Source organism: Bombyx mandarina, chromosome 23, assembly GCF_030267445.1.
Source record: "Bombyx mandarina strain Sakado chromosome 23, ASM3026744v2".
In the NCBI taxonomy this organism is placed as follows: Eukaryota; Metazoa; Arthropoda; class Insecta; order Lepidoptera; family Bombycidae; genus Bombyx; species Bombyx mandarina.
In genome coordinates this window covers 164361-186180 of record NC_143229.1, presented here as the reverse complement: position 1 = coordinate 186180, position 21820 = coordinate 164361, and the positions used below count along the sequence as shown (strand labels likewise).

General features: G+C 39.3%; 1 protein-coding gene across 4 annotated transcripts; it reads right to left on the bottom strand.

The window, feature by feature from the left end:
- Positions 1-234: 234 nt before the first annotated feature.
- On the bottom strand, positions 235-20663 carry LOC114243743 (organic cation transporter protein). 4 transcript variants are annotated; one of them, XM_089737715.1, is made up of 11 exons: positions 20358-20662; positions 13741-13833; positions 11801-11859; positions 11197-11366; positions 9083-9344; positions 5404-5504; positions 4537-4685; positions 3527-3852; positions 2878-3187; positions 2123-2304; positions 235-1311 (listed from the first exon to the last, which is right to left on the bottom strand). In XM_089737715.1, exons 4-11 carry the CDS (start codon positions 11364-11366, stop codon positions 1108-1110), a joined length of 1704 nt encoding a protein of 567 aa, XP_089593841.1. In that variant the 5' UTR covers positions 11801-11859; positions 13741-13833; positions 20358-20662; the 3' UTR covers positions 235-1107. The 4 variants fall into 4 exon arrangements, with proteins under 4 accessions (XP_089593841.1, XP_028031145.2, XP_089593842.1 ...); XM_028175344.2 differs by lacking the exon at positions 13741-13833; XM_089737716.1 differs by lacking the exons at positions 13741-13833; positions 20358-20662 and adding an exon at positions 13865-14087.
- Positions 20664-21820: the final 1157 nt, after the last annotated feature.

Sequence of the window (21820 nt, the reverse complement as noted above, 5' to 3'; positions counted from 1 at the left end):
CGTTTCGGTTTAAAGAGTGGGGCAGCCATTTTATTGTAAATACGGAGACTTTCAAATTCATGTTACAAGGCGGGTGGCAGCATTTACGTTGTTGATGTCTATGGGCTCAGGTAACCACTTAACACTTGGTGGACGTGAGCTCGTTCGTCCATATAAACAATAAATAAAAAAGTTCATATCAGGTGGGCCACCAACTAATATATAAGTTGACAAAGAAATACAATAATACCTAGCTGAATTCGTATAAAATTTATTAAATAAACAAAAAACAATACCTTAATAATATGACTTAACTTATTAACATACTTTTACCCAGAGTAACTTAAAAATATCGCAGGTACCATCACTCACTGTAGTGTGGTAGCTAGTAGGTGCCGCCGTAAGGAACAATAGATCATAATTACTACTACAGAGAACTAATCAATCGAGCATCCAATTGTATGAATATTAGGTTGAGTTGCCTGGGGCGCACACTGAGCTTGCACAGACTGACTCCATTAGCCTGTCTATTTCTGTAAGGAAGCTATCACACGCATCAAATTTCAAGGTTAAATTACAGCTATTATTTGAATGACAATGATGTGATTAACAAATTAAAGAGCGGACGGTTAGCATGCCATGGACATGTGATGCGTAGAGAGGAGATGCATGTGATTAGAAGGTGTACGGAAATGGTAGTACAAGGTAGAGGGGGAAGGGGTCGATCGAAGGAGATATGGATGAAATGTGTGAATGACGATATGAGAGATAGAGAGGAGTGAGTGTTGAGATGACGGCTGATAGAAGAGTATGGAATCGAAAAATTCGCTGTGCCAACCCCATCTAGTGGGATAACGCGGAGAAAAAGAAGAACAAGAAGATTTGAATGACAATGCAATGTGAATGTCATTACTATCTGGAGATGTTAGATGATCTCCATATATATTGCTTTTCGTTTAACGAACTATTTAAGTTAAAAAACTTGAGTTTTTGCGAAGAAACAACCAAGATACTGTTGTTTACACGCGTGGGCTACCACCAATACCGAATCCTATTCCATGTGTATACTTGCTGCATCTCAAGTATACTTTCAAAGGTCGCACTAATCTTAAAATAAGAGTCGTGATCTCAAAACCGTTCCCTGAATTCCCCACTTGCAGGAACACTAGGTGTAGGGTCAGATTCTTCCGGCCGTACGTCTAAGTTTTCTGCTTCTGTGATGTCGTCTGGTAGAGAAACCTTACTCGTGTCGGGTAGTAGGAATGCTAGTAAAGCTGGTCCCAAAGATACTATTCCAAAAATGATGCTTGAGAGACCACTCATGTATTTTTCCTGGAAATAATGTTTTTATTTGAGAAAAGAGATATTTAAGTTTTGTTTGTGATAATATAAGAAGATGATAATAAAGGAATTGCAAATGTAAAGCTCCGAACAACAACATTCTGACCGCCTGACTGTCGAACCAAAACACTCGCTCAGTAGCGGTTCTTCTCTTTGTCTGGTGTCCAAATTATGATATAGATATTCTGGACCAGAGGGAAGGATACAATTGAGACTCTGATTGTAAAACTCTGGGAGGGTCAACATTTAAGATGCAAAGCATGCATAATATGGACTCCGGTCATCGCATCATCGTGATTTCGGCCCCGACCTACCTTAACAATAGGGGATTTGCCCAGTTATACCCAGACCCATGAATTTTCGTTAGAGCGCAACTTTCATCCAGGGTCTGGGGAAATGGAGTTTAACGGGTCTAAGCCTAATTTCGCGGTTCACCTTTTGTAGCGTGCGCTATAAATTAACATGAATAACGGTTCTGTCACCCTTTTACAAAAGCATGCGATGGTTTCTCGATATATGTGGACAGGGTCTAGCCGTGGGGGTGGACAATACTCGTGTGCCTAGTGCCCTAACATCTAACATACTTTAGATATTGAAGCTTATTAATTTAAGCCAAAATATTACTCTTTGTTCGTTTCATCTTAAACACGAGCTAGTAGTGGCAACACTTGATACGAACACACGAGGTACTTTGTTCGTCAACCCACACATTATTTAATATTAAATGTTTCCAAATTCTATCTCATAGATTACTAACTCCATTCGTACTCCAAATTAACTTAGTGAATAAGCCAAACATTACCAGTAATGGTGCTTGTGGTGCTAAAATAGATCCGATCCTGCCGATAGTGTTGGCGACATTAGTGAGAGAGTTTCTTGACTTAGTAGGGAATACTTCCATAGCTACCACGGTCATGCTGAACATTCCGTAGCTACTACACATTCTACCCGATAAGTACAGCAATGTCGAGACCCAGTAGAAAGCTGGAATAAATACAAGTAAATTAAGAAACGAAGAGAGTCGTCGGTGATTAGCTACGATTCTCTGTAGACGTTGGGCCAGTTGAAGCTTTATAGTAACAATAATAAAAGTGAATCAAAACTACCAAACTAAATTATTTAGTGGCAATGGAAAACAAGTGTGTTATTTGTAAGTATTAGACTTTTTTCCGGTACCTAATCGTCGGTAACCTAAGAGGCTATTCCAACTATGCGCTGATTGGTAGTGAGCTCACGGGCTCAACCTGAGAGCATTGCTAATAATGGCCCCAGCAAGAGCAGTGCTTCACTAAATCTACCACTGGATCGAAATCGCGACCAACTGAGAAGATCCGGCGAGAAATTCAGTGGACTGGGTCTATGGGCTAAGCTAGTTGTTTGCACATATTTATAAACTTTAATATTCTCTGTAAATAAAGTCTTGTCTTAATAAATATAATAAACTGAAATATCTAACAACAAGTAAATATAATTTAAAACAATAAAAACACTGCAGGTCTTATCTCGTTGCACTGACTGCCCTGCCCATCAATGGTTAGGCAGAATAAGTAAACTTACATTCTGGAACGAACGCTGATGCAACGAAGAAGACCGCACACAAACAGTACGCAACGCAAATAGGTATTTTCCTTCCGAACTTCGTGAAGGTGTACGCAGTGAGCAGTCTTGTTGGGATTGACACCAGATGGAGAGCGGAGAAGTTCAAATACTTGTTTCCGAGTACACTGGTCGAGGTGATGATAGTGCCGTTGTAAACGTAGGTGCAACAGATGAACGACACCGAAATGATAGCCACCCTAATGATGATCTTCTTTGAACTGAGAAGAGAAAGGAGATGGAGTCTCTCTTGTTCAACTGGTGGCTCTGTCTGAAAGAAATATACGTGTTAAAAGGGAGAGGATATGGTTATTCTCTTTCTTTAATAGATATTATTGGAGGTAGGGCATCTTGTGAGCCTACATGGATAGGTACCACCGCCCTGCCTATTTCTGCCGTTTAGATTTGAGGTCGGAGCAGCCATTGTACTGTAAAAATGAGGAGGATAATAATATAATATAACCGCAAATCTTAAGACATGAGATGTGGTTAATGTTTAAAGGCTTCGGCGACCATTTGACACCAGGTGGGCTATGAGCTCGTTCGTCCTCCCAGGTATACAATAAAAAATTAAAAAGTTTCAAGAAACATGTTGATGGTAACAGCTTACCTGACTAGTTTTGTTCCTCTCTGTTATTTTAGTCATCATGTCTGTAGCTTTACTGGAGAGTGTTATGTTATTAAACTTGGCCACTTTGTGCAGGACTCTGACGGCCTCGTCCTTCCTGTTGTGGACCAGTAACCATCTCACGCCTTCGTCGATCAGGAATATATAAAAAACTACTACGAGTAAGGGAGCGTATATGGCCCACATGAGATGTCTCCAGTAAGGAACCATCCAGGCTATCAACCCGAAAAACGCGCTTCCTAGACTGCACAGGACATCTGACATTGATGAAAAGATAACTCGGCGTTTCTGGCTTACCATTTCTAGAGCTGTAACAATAATAGAAACATTACACATTTAATGGTGGTAGGACGTCTTGTGAGTACGCACGGGTAGGTACCACGACCCTGCCTATTCTCTACCGTGAAACAATAATGCGTTTCGGTCTGAAGGGTGGGACAGCCGTTGTACTGTAAAAACGGAGACCTTAGAACTTATGTCTCAAGGTAGGCGGCGGCATGTACGTTACAGGTGTCTATGAGCTCAGGTAACCACTTAACACCAGGTGAGCCGTGAGCCCGTCCACCAACCTAAGCAATAAAAAAACCATTAATTTCTTGTCGTAATACTGCTGCCATAAATTGATAGAGTTTTAAGCCTGTGTTAATATTACGGTTGGAGTGATGTTTTCAATTTCTTATCTTGGAATTTGATAACGAACAAGAAAATGTTATTATATTTCGATTTAGAGTCATGTAGGTCATGTAGGTCGCAGACGCAAGCCATTATTGCAGGGTACTCATTAAGCACCCGCGGCGTGACCGGCAATGTTCTCTATCCTTCTAGATGAACTGCCTCTCAACCTGCCTGCCGCTTGCAGTTCTAGCAAACATTTATATCAGATCAGCACAGACGTATCATACACCCTAGACTTAGACGCAACCATCGCCGCGTCACTCGTGTCAATAGGCGCTGACGTTTTCGCCTCTCTTAGAATAATATTAAAAACCTACATAAAACCATCGAAGCATTTCCGTAGCCAAAAGCCGTCTCAAAGAACTCGAGGAGGAGCAGCATCCAGTATTTAACTGAGAACGATTTGACCAGCCCGACCACACCGACCACCAGTGGCGTGCCAACGATTATCACCTTCCTGCCATATCTAGAAAATAAAGATATTTCACTGTGATAGGGTATTTTTTTTTTCCTACCTAAGCTGATGGTCTTGAGAGATCATATCAGCGTCACCAGGCTAGTAGGTGAGCCCGCGGGGTTCAAACCTGACGTTGTTGCTAACACGAACCCTAGCAAGAACCGCGCTTCGCAGAATCTACCACCGGATCGGAAACGCGACCCACTGAGAAGATCTGGCGAGAAACTCAGTGGGCTGTGTCTGTGGGTTAATTTACTCGCCGAGCCCTTCGTCGCAAGCGACGGGTTCGACGAGAACGATGACCGGTGCTTGGGGTACCCAAAAGCACCGTTAGTGGATCGGGAGGATCCGAAATTATGTGATTTGGGCGACGTCGACTGTTTACCATTCGTTCCGCAGGACCGGAAATATAGGGTATCCGTACCAATTATTCGTAGTCGAAAATAATATTATAATTATGATGTGTTGTAAGATCTTCCAGAGTTTAATGTCTAACGAACAGACTACTGTCCGGCTAGGTCGCAGTATTCGTATTTCTGTATCAGTTGGCTACAAGTACAATTCAATAGAACATTCACAACACACAAATACAATAGACAAGCACATGTATTGACAAGACATATTTTTCGTAAACACCTCGCGAGGATCAGATGTTAAGGGATTTTTTTCACATAAAAATATTTAAAAATATTTTGAAATTTTCGCGAATCTTAGATATTTCACTAACCTGTCGGATATAATCCCGGATATTATAAACGAGAAGACTAATCCCAGGTTATGGACTGTTCCGATCATCGTCCTCTTCCAAGGTTCGCAGCCGAGGTCAAACTGTAAATTTCAATACAAGTTTTACTCATTCAAATATACTGTAGGCAAAGAGTAAATATAAATGTTAATTAGCTTTTAAATATTGAAACCTTTCTTTCTTAGTGGTAAAAACTTGACTGGGCTGGTTCCATCCTAAGAGCCGGAAAGACTAACATTACCGGTAGTAGAAGCCGTGGGCTCACTGGGGATAAGAGCAAACCCTTAGCACCGTTGGGGAATTATACTTTCACAGGGATCAGATGCTTGATTTTAGGCAATTAATTCGCTTTCTACATTTTCAATCTACACCCCCAGATGGGGATAGTATGTGGTGATTTTATATTGCCGTATTTACTTCCTTATTCGCTTCTATCCGCTAACCATGAAACAATCATAATAATATCAGTTCGGATGGAAGAACAGTCGTTATTCCCAAGCATTTCAAACTACACCAGCGTGTCTCTGAGTGAAAATAAATAAAAAGGAAAACTACTTATTTGCTACAAGAGGCAGTATCCTCCACGATGTTATGGCTGTGGTTTGTGACAACGGACTCGTCAAAACTTACACCAACTTACACCAAAACTTAATCCAACATCCAGGCATCTCTATCGTGACGACACCAAAAATGTAAACAGCGAATGTCAAATTAAAAACAAAATGTATCATCAAGAGATTGCGATGAGCGCATGACATGACAGTTTCTGTCACGTTTCAATCAGCTCGTCCACATTAACCTGTAATACATGATAATTATCCTCCATGAGTGCGCCATCAGAGCCACTCTGAGCATTGTAGCGAGGCCGGCTATTAGAATAACTACCGCTATTTTAAAATGTTTGTTTACTTGTCGACTCCAAATTATAGCCACTTTTTTATTGCTTTCATACACAGACGAGCATACTGCCACAGACCCACCTGCTTGTGGGTGATCACCCTCTTTCGTGGATGTCAATGTCGATGCCAGGGACATAGTTAAGCAACGAAGGCAGCGCCCTAGGGTTAAAGAATATCCTCAACTCTCGTCTTGGGCGACCGTTGTACTATAGAATTGAGACTCAGAACTCATGTCTCAAGGTGGGTGGTGCCATATACGTTGTTGATATCTATGGGCTCCAATACTTGACCCCAGGCGGATAGTGAGGTCGTTCAAGCATTAAAAAATTGAAAAAAATGTCAACCCAATGCCGGATAGTACTTAAACGTACGATGCTAAAATAAAAATTGTTTCTTGGAAGATAAACTACAAAAGACGGGACGTTCGAAGTGCCTCCGTAGAGACCCAGAGGATCCAATACTGTCTCTAAAGTTATACGCGACAGAGTACCAGACAGAGACCAATACAAAATGTTTGTAACTTATTACGTTATGACCATTGTCACCTCAATTATTAAACCAACTAGCAACTCAATTTTATTTTGATAGTGTTCTGATAGTGTACTATCAAAATAAAATTAGAATAATTGAATAATAATGATTGTACATATCGAATCTCACATAAATATCTAAATAATGCACGGCTGTATTCTTAATTTAATTTTAATGAGTAAGAACCTACGTCAAGTGTTTCGTACAAAAATGTAAAAGGCAATTAGAAAACACATAAACTAGCATCTAATGAAATCTGTAGAACGCGAGTGCGCGGGCCGGCACCGCTCTGTGTGCTGCTGATCCGCGCATCCGATCACACAGCCATATTAAATGTAATAAATAATACTTTAAAAAAGTATAAAACACACTGAAAAAAATATTTTATTGTAAAAAAAGCGTAGGGTGCATGGTGTTATAAGTTATAAATATTTTTCTGGCAGATATGAGTAGAAGAATTATTATTTCAATAATATCTTAAAAAGCACCCCACGCTTTTTTTACAATAAATATTTTTTTACACTATTTCCAATTTAAATTTATTAAAATTCATTTTACATTTTTTAGTTGAATTTTATATAAAGCGTGCTATTTAATTTTTTAAACTATTATTTATTTTTCATTTTTTAGTTAAATTTTCTATAAAAGCGTTTTTTTAAAACTATTAAGTACTTTAAAATCAATTCCTGCCTTAGATAAAAATTATATAAATTGGCAAAAATCTTATTTTGCAAATTGAATAATGGAATAATCTTATCAAATTCGTGTATTGTCATCAGTCCTCGATAAATCTACAAAGTTTGAATGAAATCTGGCCGTTTAAAGTGGGTTAAAATCACGTCTAACGGAGTCCGTTACAAACATACATACAAGTGAAGCTAATATAAAGCGTGTAAAAAGAGTTATTCTACATGTTTTGGACGTACATACCTAGAGTATATCCATTTTGAAAATAATGAAAACGAAAAATTTATGATCCATATTTTTTTGTTTTTGCACAGGCGAGTGATTCAGTGGTTTTTTTATGATTGAATGGTTACTGGTGATCTAGACTAGACTTTTCAGTTTCACCAGGACCGGTGGGCGAGCAAAGGCTCAGCCAGGAGGGGTGGGATTTGCTAACAACTGCCCGAGCGCTTCCAAAAGAGACCTAACAACTCGAGAGCAGTTGCTTCGCGGATGAATCTTCTACCGGATCGGAATCGCGACCTGCTGAGAAGATTCAGCGAGAAACTCAGCGAGCTGATGCATGGGTTCCAGTGTATTTACAGCCCGTGCTATTTGAATATCATCCCCGTCTTCAGCTTTGTAAAGTTTTCAACTCTACAGCTACGTATCTCTAAGAATAATGAAGGGACGTGCTAGATTTCGTATTAAGCTGTACAAGTTTAACACTAAAAGCTAAGCGAACACCACTGTTCAATGTTCATATCAGAAGGTGTCGGTGTAGTCCACCACGCGTAACAGCATATTATACATATATGCATGTATGACCAGTTTAATATCCCATTGTTATTGAAAGCAGCGATAATTTAAACATGTAATTTGTCACTTAAAACAAAATAAGAACAATATTTAATCATCACTTGTCACTTCACAATGATCCAACGTACTACAATATTACGAGTATACCCATCATTGTGATTGAGTGGATGTAACAACTTGGAAAGTATTATGTTTCTACGCTGTCTTAGCGTTTAGGCAGTGGGAGCACGCGTCTTTTAGTTGAGCGCGGCTGCCGCCCAGTGACTGGACTACTTCTGTTGCTTACAGGTTCAAAAGGGACGTCTGCACGTCACTACAGTGGATTCGGGAGAGCTCATTCCTGGCAGCTAACTAACTAATTGTTTACACGTTGAATGCTACAATGCAGGACGGTTGCGGGCCTGTTATCTAAATCTAAATTAAGTAACCTAAACAGGTAAATTTGCTCCAATGGGTGGGAAAGCTAAGAGATCGTCTAGTGATCCCTCTCTAGGTAGCGAAAAAATACAGAAAATATAAAAGTAGTTTCAATATTAACATCAACCATTGCATTCAAGGGAGACTCTTGGGACCTTCGGAGTCGAGCGATTTCCAGCTTCTAAGTGACTTCGAGGAAGCCAAATCGGCATCGAGAACGTTAGAAATCATCGAAACCGAAGCAAACCAGTACGATTCTATTAAAAAAATCATCTTTTTTGAGGTCAGCTAGTCAGAGCTAAGGAAAACAAGAGCGTTTGTTTACAAACCTCAGCAACAATGCTATTGTAATCCTCGTACACTAGTTTATCGCAGCCCAATGTTCTGTTCGCGTCGAAGTACTCAGGACTGCAGGTGTACGGCGGGTCCGCTTTGTTAGGTAACGACTGCACGTTCTGTCCTGTTCTATTGAACCGATCTTCTAGCAGAGGCGCCATTCTGTAGCAGGTATCGGTTGTGTTCGGCAAAGCGAATGCTGTCCACGTAGCGTTGAAACTTGGAGTTGGTGTATCGCATTCTGGTATTGCGCATCTGTTGATGTAAAGTTTATCTTTAGTACCGGAATGGTGGAGCCAAGGTAGAACTGACATTTAAATCGCAACGTAAATATCGCCACCTACCTGAGGCATGAGGTGGCAGGCTCAATAGTATTGTATAACCGTTGTCCCACCCTTCAAGTCTGAATGCGTATGTGCTTCACGGCAGAAAAGGCAGAATTGAAGGACCTTCCCGTACGAACTCACAATATACCCTACCACTAGTAAAAGCCGATTGTCGATGGCAGTACACCGATACAATGCTCGGAGGACGGCGCTCCCTATTCCCCGTTGAATCCCTTAGTCGCTTTGTACGATAGCCACAGAGGAGAGATGCGATAGTACTATTATAAGGCCAACTACACAGTCAACAGCTTATAAACTGGATTAATTCATGACGCTTTTTAAGCATCGGGTATATCTGTTATCATAAATAAAATAGCACTTTTGCTGTTTCTTGTTTTTACCTATCGACGAATCTACAAATATTTTGTTAGTTAATGGACAAGTGAGTCACACTAGCAACCTTTACCGCGGCTGAATTACAAATTTAAGGCGAGTAAAACCGCGGGGTGCGTCTAGTATAGTAAGAACAAGGCAAAAATGATTTGTTGCGTCGCAGGCTGTGCAGTGCGCGTGAGTGCGCGTGTCGTCCAATGTAATCATGACACGCTACGGCGACTTAACGAATCCATAACACAGAAATGTTTGGTTGAAATCAGATCAATTCAAATTGCGGACGGTTAGAAATAACAGTAGCGTGACTGTTGTATATAAGCGATGGCTCGTCAATATTTTTTTTTAAAAAACTTACGCTAATGACCCAAACAAACAGCTCTACAGTACAATATTGTACTGACGACCAAAGTAAATTGTTAACGTCCAACCGGGGAAAATTGTCAGAGCTTGTTTAGAGTCATCGGGGCCTAAACGGCCGTGGATAAGACGCCCGGTGCACTCGGATCGAGCGATGCGTGTGTGCCGGTGTTCTTTGCTTTGCTATTTTAATGGGGCTTTATAAATATTTTTATCTTTAAGAAAATCATATTTATCTTAAAGCCCCGAATATTTATCTTTAAGAAAAGCAGATTAAGCTATTCTATATGACATTAGCGAATTGTCAGTAAAAGTCACTATGAAATCGGTCAAGCCCTTTGCGGCCCACTGAGTTTCTAGCCGGATCTTCTCGGTGGGTCGCGTTTACCATCCGGTGGTAGACTCTGCTAAGCACTGCTCTTGCTAAAGCTAGTGTTAGCAACGTCGTCAGGTTTGAGCCCCGTGAGCTCACGTACATGTTAGGGCGAAGCTGAAATAGTCTCTGAAGGCTATCAGCATAGGTAGAAAAAAAACCGTTTGCGAAATTAGATGGAGCAAGCTGAAAGACTGGCGGGCAAAAATGAAATAAAAATGCTTTTATTGTAAGCATCGGATATGATTTCACATGAGTTCAATAAAAAGTTATTATTTTGTCTTTGCAAACAGATATTACAATATTTATTTATATGTATGTATGGATATTGTTTTCTTTTAATAAAAGGAAAACTTTATGATCAATTAGGTTGTAAAGATAAAATTACAGGCAAAACCTTTTTAAAGTAATCATTTATCGTAAATAATAATTTACCAGACATTGAATATGCATTTTTCCTTGGTCGCTATAAATTATAAATTGCAAATTCGTAAGGAAATTCATTTATCAAACAGGTAGGGACCACGCTAACAATTTTTTATTAGGTTATTTAGATACCCGTCATTTTGTTTATAAAATTATATTAGGGAGTTTAGCCTAACGCTAATATTGTTTTTTAATTATTATTTTTTTTCTTCATACTAAATAACTTACTAACCTGAACTTCACTTCATCAGCAGTGAACACATAGTTGAAATTACACATCGCCAGGAAGGAATCTCTGAATGATAGCAGTAGTAAGAATAGCAGCTGGTACTTCCCGAAGCTGCCGAGCTCACTAAGGATGCCGTCTAGATTGAAAGAGTCCGACAATTGAGACTCCACCATCTGCGAACAAAATGATGTGTCAGAAACACTTTCTCTCGTGCGAACATTGTGTTTAGCACGCCCATCCTGGTAAATTTAAAACAACAAAAATTAGAAATAGTAAAATATAATACAATCTACCACCTTATCTAACCTCAAGATAAGATGCTTCGCGAATGAATCTACTATCGGATCGGAATCGTGACCCGTTGAGAAGATCCGGTGAGCTCAGCGGGCTTGATTATCGGATCCCGGAGTCCACATAGGTTCCGCAGTAGATGCCACCCCCAACCCTAAGCTATAAGGCCGAAGTCTCTATTGCATTGTACCGGAAATAAAATCAAATCGCAACTTGGATCAAATTGTCGACCTGTTACACACTCAAGTTTTTTTTGCACATATTTACAATTGTAGGTATTGTATGAGCTAGTGTATGATATTCATTTTGAACCTACTTTGTAAGTGGTTGTCGTCCCGTTTCACCTTAATGTGCAGTCACTGTTCACCATCATACCTGCAGTCAAAGTAGAGTTTCATTATTACCAATTTTATAAGTAAATCTAGTTCAGTAGCTTAATCCTCTCTATTTCAGCGTACGCCAGTCACGGTAGGCTACCACCAACCACTGTATAACATGGTGTATTGCTACCAAAAATATTTAAATCAAAGCAACAGCACCGGCATGTAATCATGTAATATGTATAGCAATAGAAATACGAGCGGGAAACTAAATTTTAAAAATTAATCACTATTGAAGTGCACGTTTTTACATTTCTTTTAATTTATTAGCAAAAACAACAACATTTTTGCTTAGTTTGATACATACATATACCAACAATAGCATTGGATTCAATAAATTCGCACAATTTATAAGAGCTAGTAGCGTTTCCATTTTGTCTTTTACTTTTGTTATCATTAATTGAACACGAAAAATATTAATTGTTTTGTTACAAAATTATTATTATTTTTTGTGATTATTTGAATCCATTTCACTGAAGTCACCCTCACAGACATAAGAACTGTGCTCCTGCTCTTCATTTCGGTGATATGTGATGTAGCGGGACATAAGAATAGCACATCCTCTCTCGAGACATGACTTTATTTAAATGTTACTAGATAATGACCAAGCTTTGCTCGTTTTTTTAAAAAAAATGTGTTTTTAAGAAATTATATTTAAATACGAATTACATATTGATATTATATTATTTGTTGTTTTTTTTTTTCAAATAAAAAAGTTTATGTTTAAGTTGATTATCGATAAAGTTGACTATTGAAAACACGAATAAACAACATTTTCTGAAAATAAATCGTAGCTAGATCAATTTATCACCCTCGAAATGCCCTATATACTAAATTTTATGAAAATCGTTGGAGCCGTTTCCGAAATTCAATTTATATATATATTTATATACAAGAATTGCTCGTTTAAAGATATAATATAAAATTTATCTACTTTTCACTATTATTAATAAATGCTTGTAAATAAAAAAGTTAAACGATTCACTTCAATGTATTTATTTTCTGCAAGAATTAATTTACTGCATTTTGTGTGTAATCACTTGAGGAAGCAAAAATTACCAATATTTTTATATTCCGTATATAAATTAAGAGTGATAGGTGGTAAGAACAAAAGCCGTATTTAAATATGTTTTTGGTAAAACTATTTCGCACACGTGCTACTAACCAAATCTCAACGTTTTGCAAAGTAAGTTGTACGAAAATTCAATTACGAATTAATTATGATTTGAACAATAAAATCTAGAAATAGCTATGATAATGTGAAAATGTGCAAAACTGACACGTGCATTAAATGACAGAAAACACTCAGTGCTCCGAACATAACAAGAACCTTTCATTTTAATGCGGTATAAAGTGAGATGCATTCTCATTGTGCTGTTTAAAGGTATGTCTATAAATTATAAAATCAGTATGAAACCGGGATAAAATTGCGAGACGTTTGTATGTACAATACTTATATACGTTCAGATATATGAAAAATTTTCAACATATTCATCACACAAACATTTGCCCAATTTGGGAATCAAACCTGCGCTCCTCGACTCAAGAGTCAGAGGCGCTAACTACCACGTCACCGAGTCAGCCAAATCAAATCATCGCTAAATACCCATAAGTGAACAAAATAACCATCGAGAGCCAACAATCATCGCGATACAAACAATACAAAGAGCGCGTGTAATGAGATCAGCCACTCATTTGTTTTGGTTCAAGAGAAATTAAATGCGCCGTTAATTTCTCAAGGCTCTTTACTGCATCGTGGGAATTATTCGTTCTCCCACTGGAGACTGCGACTTCATGACTGTGAGGGGGCGTATTATTGAAATCTGATTCTTAGCGTAGTAAGTTAAACATATTTTAATAATAAAACAATACATACCGGTAGGCAGCGGCTTGGTTCTGCCCCTGGCATTGCTGAAGTCCATGGGCGACGGTAACCACTCATCATCAGGTGGGCCGTATGCTCGTCTGCCTACAAGGGCAATAAAAAAAAACATACATACGTGTTTGCACTTAGATTAATAGCACTGAGTTTACAGAACGAAATTCTGCTTCGTATACAATTATTAAAATATTCAGTATTTAATTAAAATGAAGCTGACGTTGTTTAGCTTTGTTGAACAGAGCTAATAGAAACGAATGCTGGATGTATCAGAGCAACACGAGTGCTCAATGTCCACTTGTACACAGCGCGCTGGTCGCGTGTGGTCGCTCTACAAGTGCAGTCGGTCACTAACTCTATTTTACATCGTTTCCCTGTACTTATTACGGTTTTATTATGATAAAGTTTGGATCTGGTCTTTACGATGCGTCAAGTTGGTAATACATAGTACATACACTTCAAGAATACAATATGAGTCAGTGGGTTTGCTGTAGCACTGCACTCTATTTATGACTCGTACCTACTGGTACAGATATCGTGCACTTCGGTTCGGAGCTCTTTTATTCTACTTTAACGTTACAATTCTAAATTAGCTATGTTGGTTACATTTTCACGACCAAGCCACTGAACTAGCGGTGGTGGTGGTGATGGTGGTGGTGGTGGTGGTGGTGGTAGTAGTAGTAGTAGTAGTGTACATTTCATGTGTAATGAAAAAACTATGTACAATTTAAAAAAAAGGAGATAATTGTATTTATGCGTACAAACAAATGTAACTTGATCAATTCAATAGTGATTTCCATTTACCTCTTTCTCTATATCCATACAAAATATCTATCAAACAAAAATAAAATAAAAATTTTCTTTTGAAAAATGAAACCATTCCAACAGTATTCTCTTATTTCAACTATCGTCTGTAAACCGACTTTAAGGACAACCGATTTTTTTGCTTGGAGGAGATAGAGATTTTGCTGCGCGACCGAACTGAAAAAAACGTGATAGTAAAACCGTAAGGAAAAGTCCGTGGAATAAAACAGTTAAATGAGACGTGCGCAGGCGCGACAGTCGTATACACAAGCGAGTAGTGTATAATACCTTTCTCTTTCTCCTTCTCCTTCTTTCTTTTCGTTCTCTCATCCCTTCTCTCTCTATTTTGTAATTATTTCTATTTCTATGTAATTTTATGTTGTCAAACAAAAATAAAGGGACATATTTTGTTATTTTAGTTGATAGTTTGAATTACGATTTTTTTCTTTTTACGTAATTTATTATTTCCTAAAATACTGAATTTCCTAAATACTTTCCCGCACTTAAATAAAAACTAATCAGCAAAATTTTAGAGAAAAATCAAGAAAACCAACATAAAATTGAGCACGTTTTTTTTGGCAAAATGTGTCGATTCTACATTAGCCGAAGGAACTTCGTTCCTACCTATTGTCCCACGACACCACATCTTTTATTTTAAATACCAGGTCCCTAGTACCTACTACTGTAATAGTGGGACTATAGATATAGGTGTTTGAGTGTAGTCCGGTCAAGTGGAGTGTTTTCCGTTCGCATAGCTCCGATGGTAGCTCGGAGCCGCTGAATACAAAATGTTTGTTTTCTTACTTAAGATGTCCGGTGTAGACGTATGTATACTGCGCGTCGGTCAAGAGACCGATGCAGATTCCCTAACAAATATGTGATTAACATGAGCTCTCTAAGGGCTTAATGAAAAGACAAGTGCTGCGGAGTGACAGTAAGCCGTCAAGTGATCTCTGCTAGTGAAGTAGAGTAGAGTAGTAGACACTGCACTCTGTATACCGAGTCAGCAGCTGGAGTAACCACTGATGATTTGAGGAACTATTAAAACTGCTGTGAAGCAATAGTGCATTCCGCGCTGGGGGACAGTCAGCCTTATTGCTATAAGAGTGATATGACGCGTCGTGTGGTCACCATCGTCCTGTCTACTCCTGTCTAGGAGCATTAATCTGTTCCAGACTGGATGACGAGGCATTCTTGTGCAAAACAGCTACGAATTCGACCCCGTGCCTCCATGCGGATAACACTATTGACGATATTATGTTTACGTACTCCGGTGCCGACATAATACCAGGTGAGCTTTAAACTCGTTTGTACAAATAAATTAACTAGCAAAAGTGTGACCTTCGGGTTGCTATGACTCTTTAATATGTTACACACGCACGTGTCTGTGACGGAGAGGGAATACCTACTTTAGATTTAATGACAGATGTATCAGTCGTGAGTCGCTTCAAGGAAAATTTGGAACGCAGCGACGATGATACCCCAGTGGTCATATTCCATTGACGTCACAAAGTCACTCGTGTAGAGAAGTGGGGTTAAATGTTTAGTGCACTAGTGTTGGATTGCAGGGGCTAACTATCTCGCGGTCCGCCTCGTGTTCTGCACTGACTGGCGCCCGCTGACGTTACCAGGTAAGAGTAATGGCCGCCGCTGGCTGCCGGCATCAGCTCGAAGCCTCAATTTACTGGTGGTAGGACCTCTTGTGAGTCCACACGGGTAGGTACCACCGCCCTGCCTATTTCTGCCGTAAAGCAGTAATGCGTTTCGGTTTGAAGGGTTGGGCAGCCGTTGTAACTATACTTGAGACCTTAGAACTTATATCTCAAGGTGGGTGGCGCCTTTACGTCGTAGATGTCTATGGGCTCCAGTAACCACTTAACACCAGGTGGGCTGTGAGCTCGTCCACCCATCTAAGCAATAAATAAAAAATAAAAATAAAGTATTAAACCAGAACGCCAGATTCTTTGATACAAGAAAAAGGTAGGTGGTTCTAAAATGTGACTCGTTACATAATTTGGTATTATTGTATTCCAGGAAAAAATCAAGTAATATTCCAATGTTTTCCAATTGTTATCACTTATTCTTTTTACCTTAATAAATGACAACGATTTTCCGTTTATGTAAATGACATTTTCGTAAAGTGTAAATTAAGAAATGATCGCTACCGAGAACAGTTCCCTGCGTCCGGTGCTGGCTGACTGACGTCTTGTGAGTTGTGGCTGAATAGAATGCGATGGCAAAGTATTATAATAATAAATAAGACATTTATTTCACATTTTATCCTAATCATTAACTAATTTAACGGTTAAGCGTATCTGATGTCTAATTAAAAATAAATTATATGAAATATTGTTATTCTTTTGAAACAGAAATAAGGAATTTTAAGTGGATCTTTTTATTTAATATTATTAGTACATTGTTCACCAAGGGAGAAAAGTAGGACATTTCCCCCGTAAAATGACAAACACGCGGGATGAGATGTCCTACTTTTTTCCCGCGGTGCACATGCGATTTTTTCTCCTACCAGGCCGAAAGTTCGTGGAGTACCGAGCCGGGGTCCAGGGGCGAAGCCCTGGCTGGGGGTAGGGGGCGGAGCCTCCCCCATTCTCATAAAAAAACAATTTAACTGTTTTTTTTAATTTAAATAAACTACTACTAATTGAATAAGAACTGTCTGATGAACTCATCTTTGTTTAATACTTCACTATTAAATTTTATTGCCTTTTGTTTATTTCACTTTTACATTAAACACAATATTGCAAATTACCCGAGCACAACAATGCCGGAGAATTTTAGGTGCGTGAGAGCACACGTAGACACTAACGCGCATGCGCACCTGTCAGTACCCAGGGAGGAAAAGTTACACTTTCTTCCCTGTACAGCGGGAGGAAAACCGAACTTTCGGCGTAGGTAGGAGAAAAAAGACTTTCTTGGGGGGGGACACCGACTTCAATCGTTTAGGATAAAATATTAATATAGGAGAGTTGAATTTCAGCTAGAAATTTCGTGGTTGTAAATACATATTTTTATGTGTGGGTCTGTGGCCGGCCTGTCTGTTGTTTCTGCAGTATAACCATTGGAGCACATACATAGGTACGTGAGGAATGTTGATCTTCACGACGACCTAAAGCTAGAATCTTAAAGGAGCGCCAGAACGCTACTTTGTTACAGCAGCTCGATACGATAACTCTCTTATCGTGTCCGCCGCTAATTACATATCCGACCCAGGTGACGAGGCAAAGCAAAGCTGTCGCCCACAACATGTCTTGTCGGATCCCCTGATCCACTTTCGGTGTTATTAGGCTCTTCAAGCACCGGTCAACGTCCGAGCGGTCACAACCCGGTGTGTGTCTCGCCGGATCTTCTTGCTTGCCTCTTACTTGCTGCTAATTCCATTACATTTATTTAATGTCTATATTTTATCGTATACAAATGAACAATTCCAAAAAATGTATGAATATGTAAATGATATCTACATGAGGGTGTATTGTCCCATTCACGAGTTTCTTGCCATCAAATCTCTGCTAGAGATAAAATAATCATTCGTGATGATAAAGAGCATAACATAAAAAAAGGAAAATCATTTTGTCAGACCGTAGGTAATACTGTTGTTACGGTAGGCAGCTCCTTGGCTCTGGCCCTGGCATTGCTGATGTCCATGAGCAACGGTCACCACTCACCATCAGGTGGGCCGTATGCTCGTCTGCCTACACGGGCAATAAAATTTAAAAAAACCCTATTTTTGGTAACTATGATATGCAATTCTCAATGCTATATCAACAGCGGTAAGTGGGTGTAAAAATCACGCGAAAACTTCATCTTAAGTGTGACACCAAGTGTCGGCGTACCCGCGGAGCATTACGCCGACTACACTCTACACCCCGCGTCAGTTCAATGAGTGAGTGAACTGTTGATAAACGAGAACAATCATTAGTTCATTCATCTCGTATTTTAGAGATAGCCCACAAAGTAGCAGTTTATTTAAATTATTATTTCCTCGTTATATACATTTTATTAATAATGGTATGATTGAGATAAATTTGAAAGTACTAAGTGAACTACTAAAACTATGTATAATAGTAAGTAGAAGAATTTATTATTTGTTATACAGATTTATCGGAACAGATGGAAAATAATTTGACCAAAGATTATTCTTAAACGAAATTTAATATTTTGTTACCTTCAATTAGACATTGAAAGTTCAAACAGGAGTTCAACTGACAGTTCGGATGACACATAAACATCACATAAAACATCGGAAGTGTCAAATTCGATTGTGTTCTCGTTTAAAACGATTTCTTTTAAAAAGAGTCAGCAGAGTCCGTCCGCACGTTACACAGAAAAGGTTTTCGGCCTTTTCCGCTTATTTACCGGCGTATGTATGTGTGTGTACGAAGACACGCACACATCTGCTCCTGAAAATTTACGGAACCGGCGAAAATATGGTAATTCTATTTTTATTGGCCTCATCATTTGAGTTAATTTTTGAAACTTGTTTTATTATTTAATTATTTAGTGTCGTGGTGCCTTGGATCGCTCGATGGTGAGATGGCTCGTCCTTCGTGGCACAGACTGACCGCTGCCTACTGGGGGGAATCTCTTCAAGTCTTGTTTAGGCTGGAAATGCTTTGTGGATGAACGCAGCAGCTCCAAGCATTAGTAATTCATTTCGATCGCGTATGATGTACGGGTAAAATAATAATGGACTACTTAAGCCCTAGTTACTAGTTAAGCTGTTGAGCAAATTTTTATATTATTTCTAAAATATCGTGTCTATTATTACATTGACAGTAGAATATAATATATTGATCCGAGAACAAAATATACTTCCATTGTAAGTCAGTTCATTGTATGTATTTACCATAATTGGTTCTCCGGAACTAATCGTTATTAGCGACAAAATCGCTCATTTCACTGACTTGTTTTTTTTGTTTTGTACCATGAAGATTAAAAAAAAGCGAATGATATTCAGTTTTTGAATTCGGCAAAGATGTTAATCGAATTCATCTTTGATTCCTCCGAGGTGCGTTCACCCACCTGATGATGAGTGGTTACCGTCGCCCATGGACTTCAGCAATGCCAGGGGCAGAACCAAGCAGCTACCTAGCGTAACTAGTACGAAATTAGTAATAGTGGTTTTTGTGCAGTGTATCAATTATTATTTGTTAATTGTTGTTCTTCGTGTTGTTTGTACTGTCACTGCTGGACCGGCTCTATAGATATAGGATCGCTTATGGGCCGTCGGCTCGCCTGCTTCCAAAGCTAATAAGTATTGACATAATTTCAGACGCTATCACAGTAAAATCCAGCTTCCTATCCTGACTTAGATACAGTTTTCCTTTAGCGGATATAATTTTTTACACTAAATACCGAACACGCGTTTACGAGAGACTTCAATAATGAAGGAATATAACTCTAAATAAATATCCAATTCAAAATTACTCATAGCTTATATCTCGAGGGAGAGGGCGGCATCGACACTATGATGTCTATGGGTTGTGGTAAAGTACATCAGGTGCACTTTGAGCTCGTCTACCTATCTAGAGGATTCAGATATAATTGACTTTAAGTGATAAAAAACTATCTACATTTTATTGGACCAAATCAAGCAAAGGACCAATTGCAGACGCAAATTACTCGCTCCAACGGCGACTCACAGCAGACGGAGGAAGTCAAGTATATACTGATACTAAATATATAGAGAGATGACCGTTCTTTGTTTGTCATGTTGAATTAGGAAACTGTGTGCAAAAACATTAGCGTATAGGTACATATTATATTGACAGCTCTGAATGTTTCTAAATACGTACCAATTTATTTGCAGAATTTGTCTTCCGTGACCGTTAAAACTGGAGTCCATTCGAAGTATGCGCGATTTGAAAACATTCAAAATAACCAAGACACTCGAACAACTTTTGTCATGGCTGCCACTCGAAAAGTACAAAAATAATTACCAATAAATCTTTTACTAATAAATTTGTACAAAACACTTAGTGTATGTGATAAATATTGAAATTAAAACGCGACTCGCATTCTTGACGTTGTGAACGTGTGAAGAGCGCGGCGCGTCAGAATCGTGCGCTCTCCGAAATACAATGTGCTGTGTGAAATGTGCACATGTCAACATTAAACAACGCCGGTCTCCGATCACACGGATGCAGGCTGCGTCTGATCTCATGACGCGATCGAGACCGTGTCGACCGGCTTCGACCGACTCTCACACCGGAACACTTGACATCCAGTACACAAGATAGAACGAGGGTAGCTGTGTAGACACCACAATCCTGTCTACTCCTACTGTACCTGATGTAATGCGAGTTACACCTCATATCGCTAGGCAGGTGGCAGCTGTCATATTGTGATAACTAGAGGTTAAGGTAACCGCTTAATAGCAGTCGTATCAGTGCTGCAAGCTCGGTACCCAGCTATAGAGTATAAGTAAATATAACAGTCCAGACTCGAGATACAGCTTCCTTATTTATTTATATTGCCTTTGTAGGTAGACCAGCATACGTCCCACCTGATGGTGAGTGGTTACCGTCGCCCATGGACTTTAGCAATGGCAAGGGCAGAGTCAAGCCGCTGTCTAACGCTGTTTCTTGAAACGAAAACGAATCACAACGTTACTTGAGAGACTATGTCAGCGTAACCCTAATCGGTAGGTGAGCTCGTGGGGCTCTAACCTCAGGATGTTAATAATACTAGCCCTAGCAAGAGTAATGCTTCGTAGAATCTACCACTGGATCGAAAACGCAACCCACTAAGAAAATCCGGCGAGAAACTCAGTGGAATGTGTCTATGGATTAATTCACTCGATGCTTGTGGTGCCTAAAAGCACCGTTAATGGATCTGGAGGATCCGTAATAACGTGCTTAGGGCGACGTCGACTGTTTACTATTCGGTCCACGGGATCGGGTATGTAATTTCCGGGGGCCACGACAAGAGGGTTTTCATGCCGTGCCGCCTTCTCGAAGTGGCGCAATGATGCCCACTGTAGATACTTATTAACTGAGTCAAGCTCCAGGTCATCATGGAGATCCACGTTTCTCTGAACCACGGTGCTCCGACGGTTATCCTGCAAACAGCGTATTAATCTCACAATCCAACTCAAGACTGGAAATACGTGCTACCGACTTCAGACTTGCTTATAATACGCCCTGCCAGCTTCAAACTAACGATACACCTTAACCAATAAAACCCGAAGTTCAACAGGTTGTCACAATCAGAATCTCTAAAAATTTGTAAGCACATTCTAAGGTTTTGGTCTCAAAAT

Coding starts and splice junctions, on each gene's coding strand:
- LOC114243743 (XM_028175343.2), bottom strand. CDS start 11,366: ATGGTGGAGTCTCAATTGTCGGACTCTTTCAATCTAGACGGCATCCTT. Junction 3,853..4,536: donor AAATGCTTCGATGGTTTTAT/GTAGGTTTTTAA, acceptor TTATTGTTACAG/CTCTAGAAATGGTAAGCCAG. Junction 2,305..2,877: donor ATCAGCGTTCGTTCCAGAAT/GTAAGTTTACTT, acceptor TATTTATTCCAG/CTTTCTACTGGGTCTCGACA.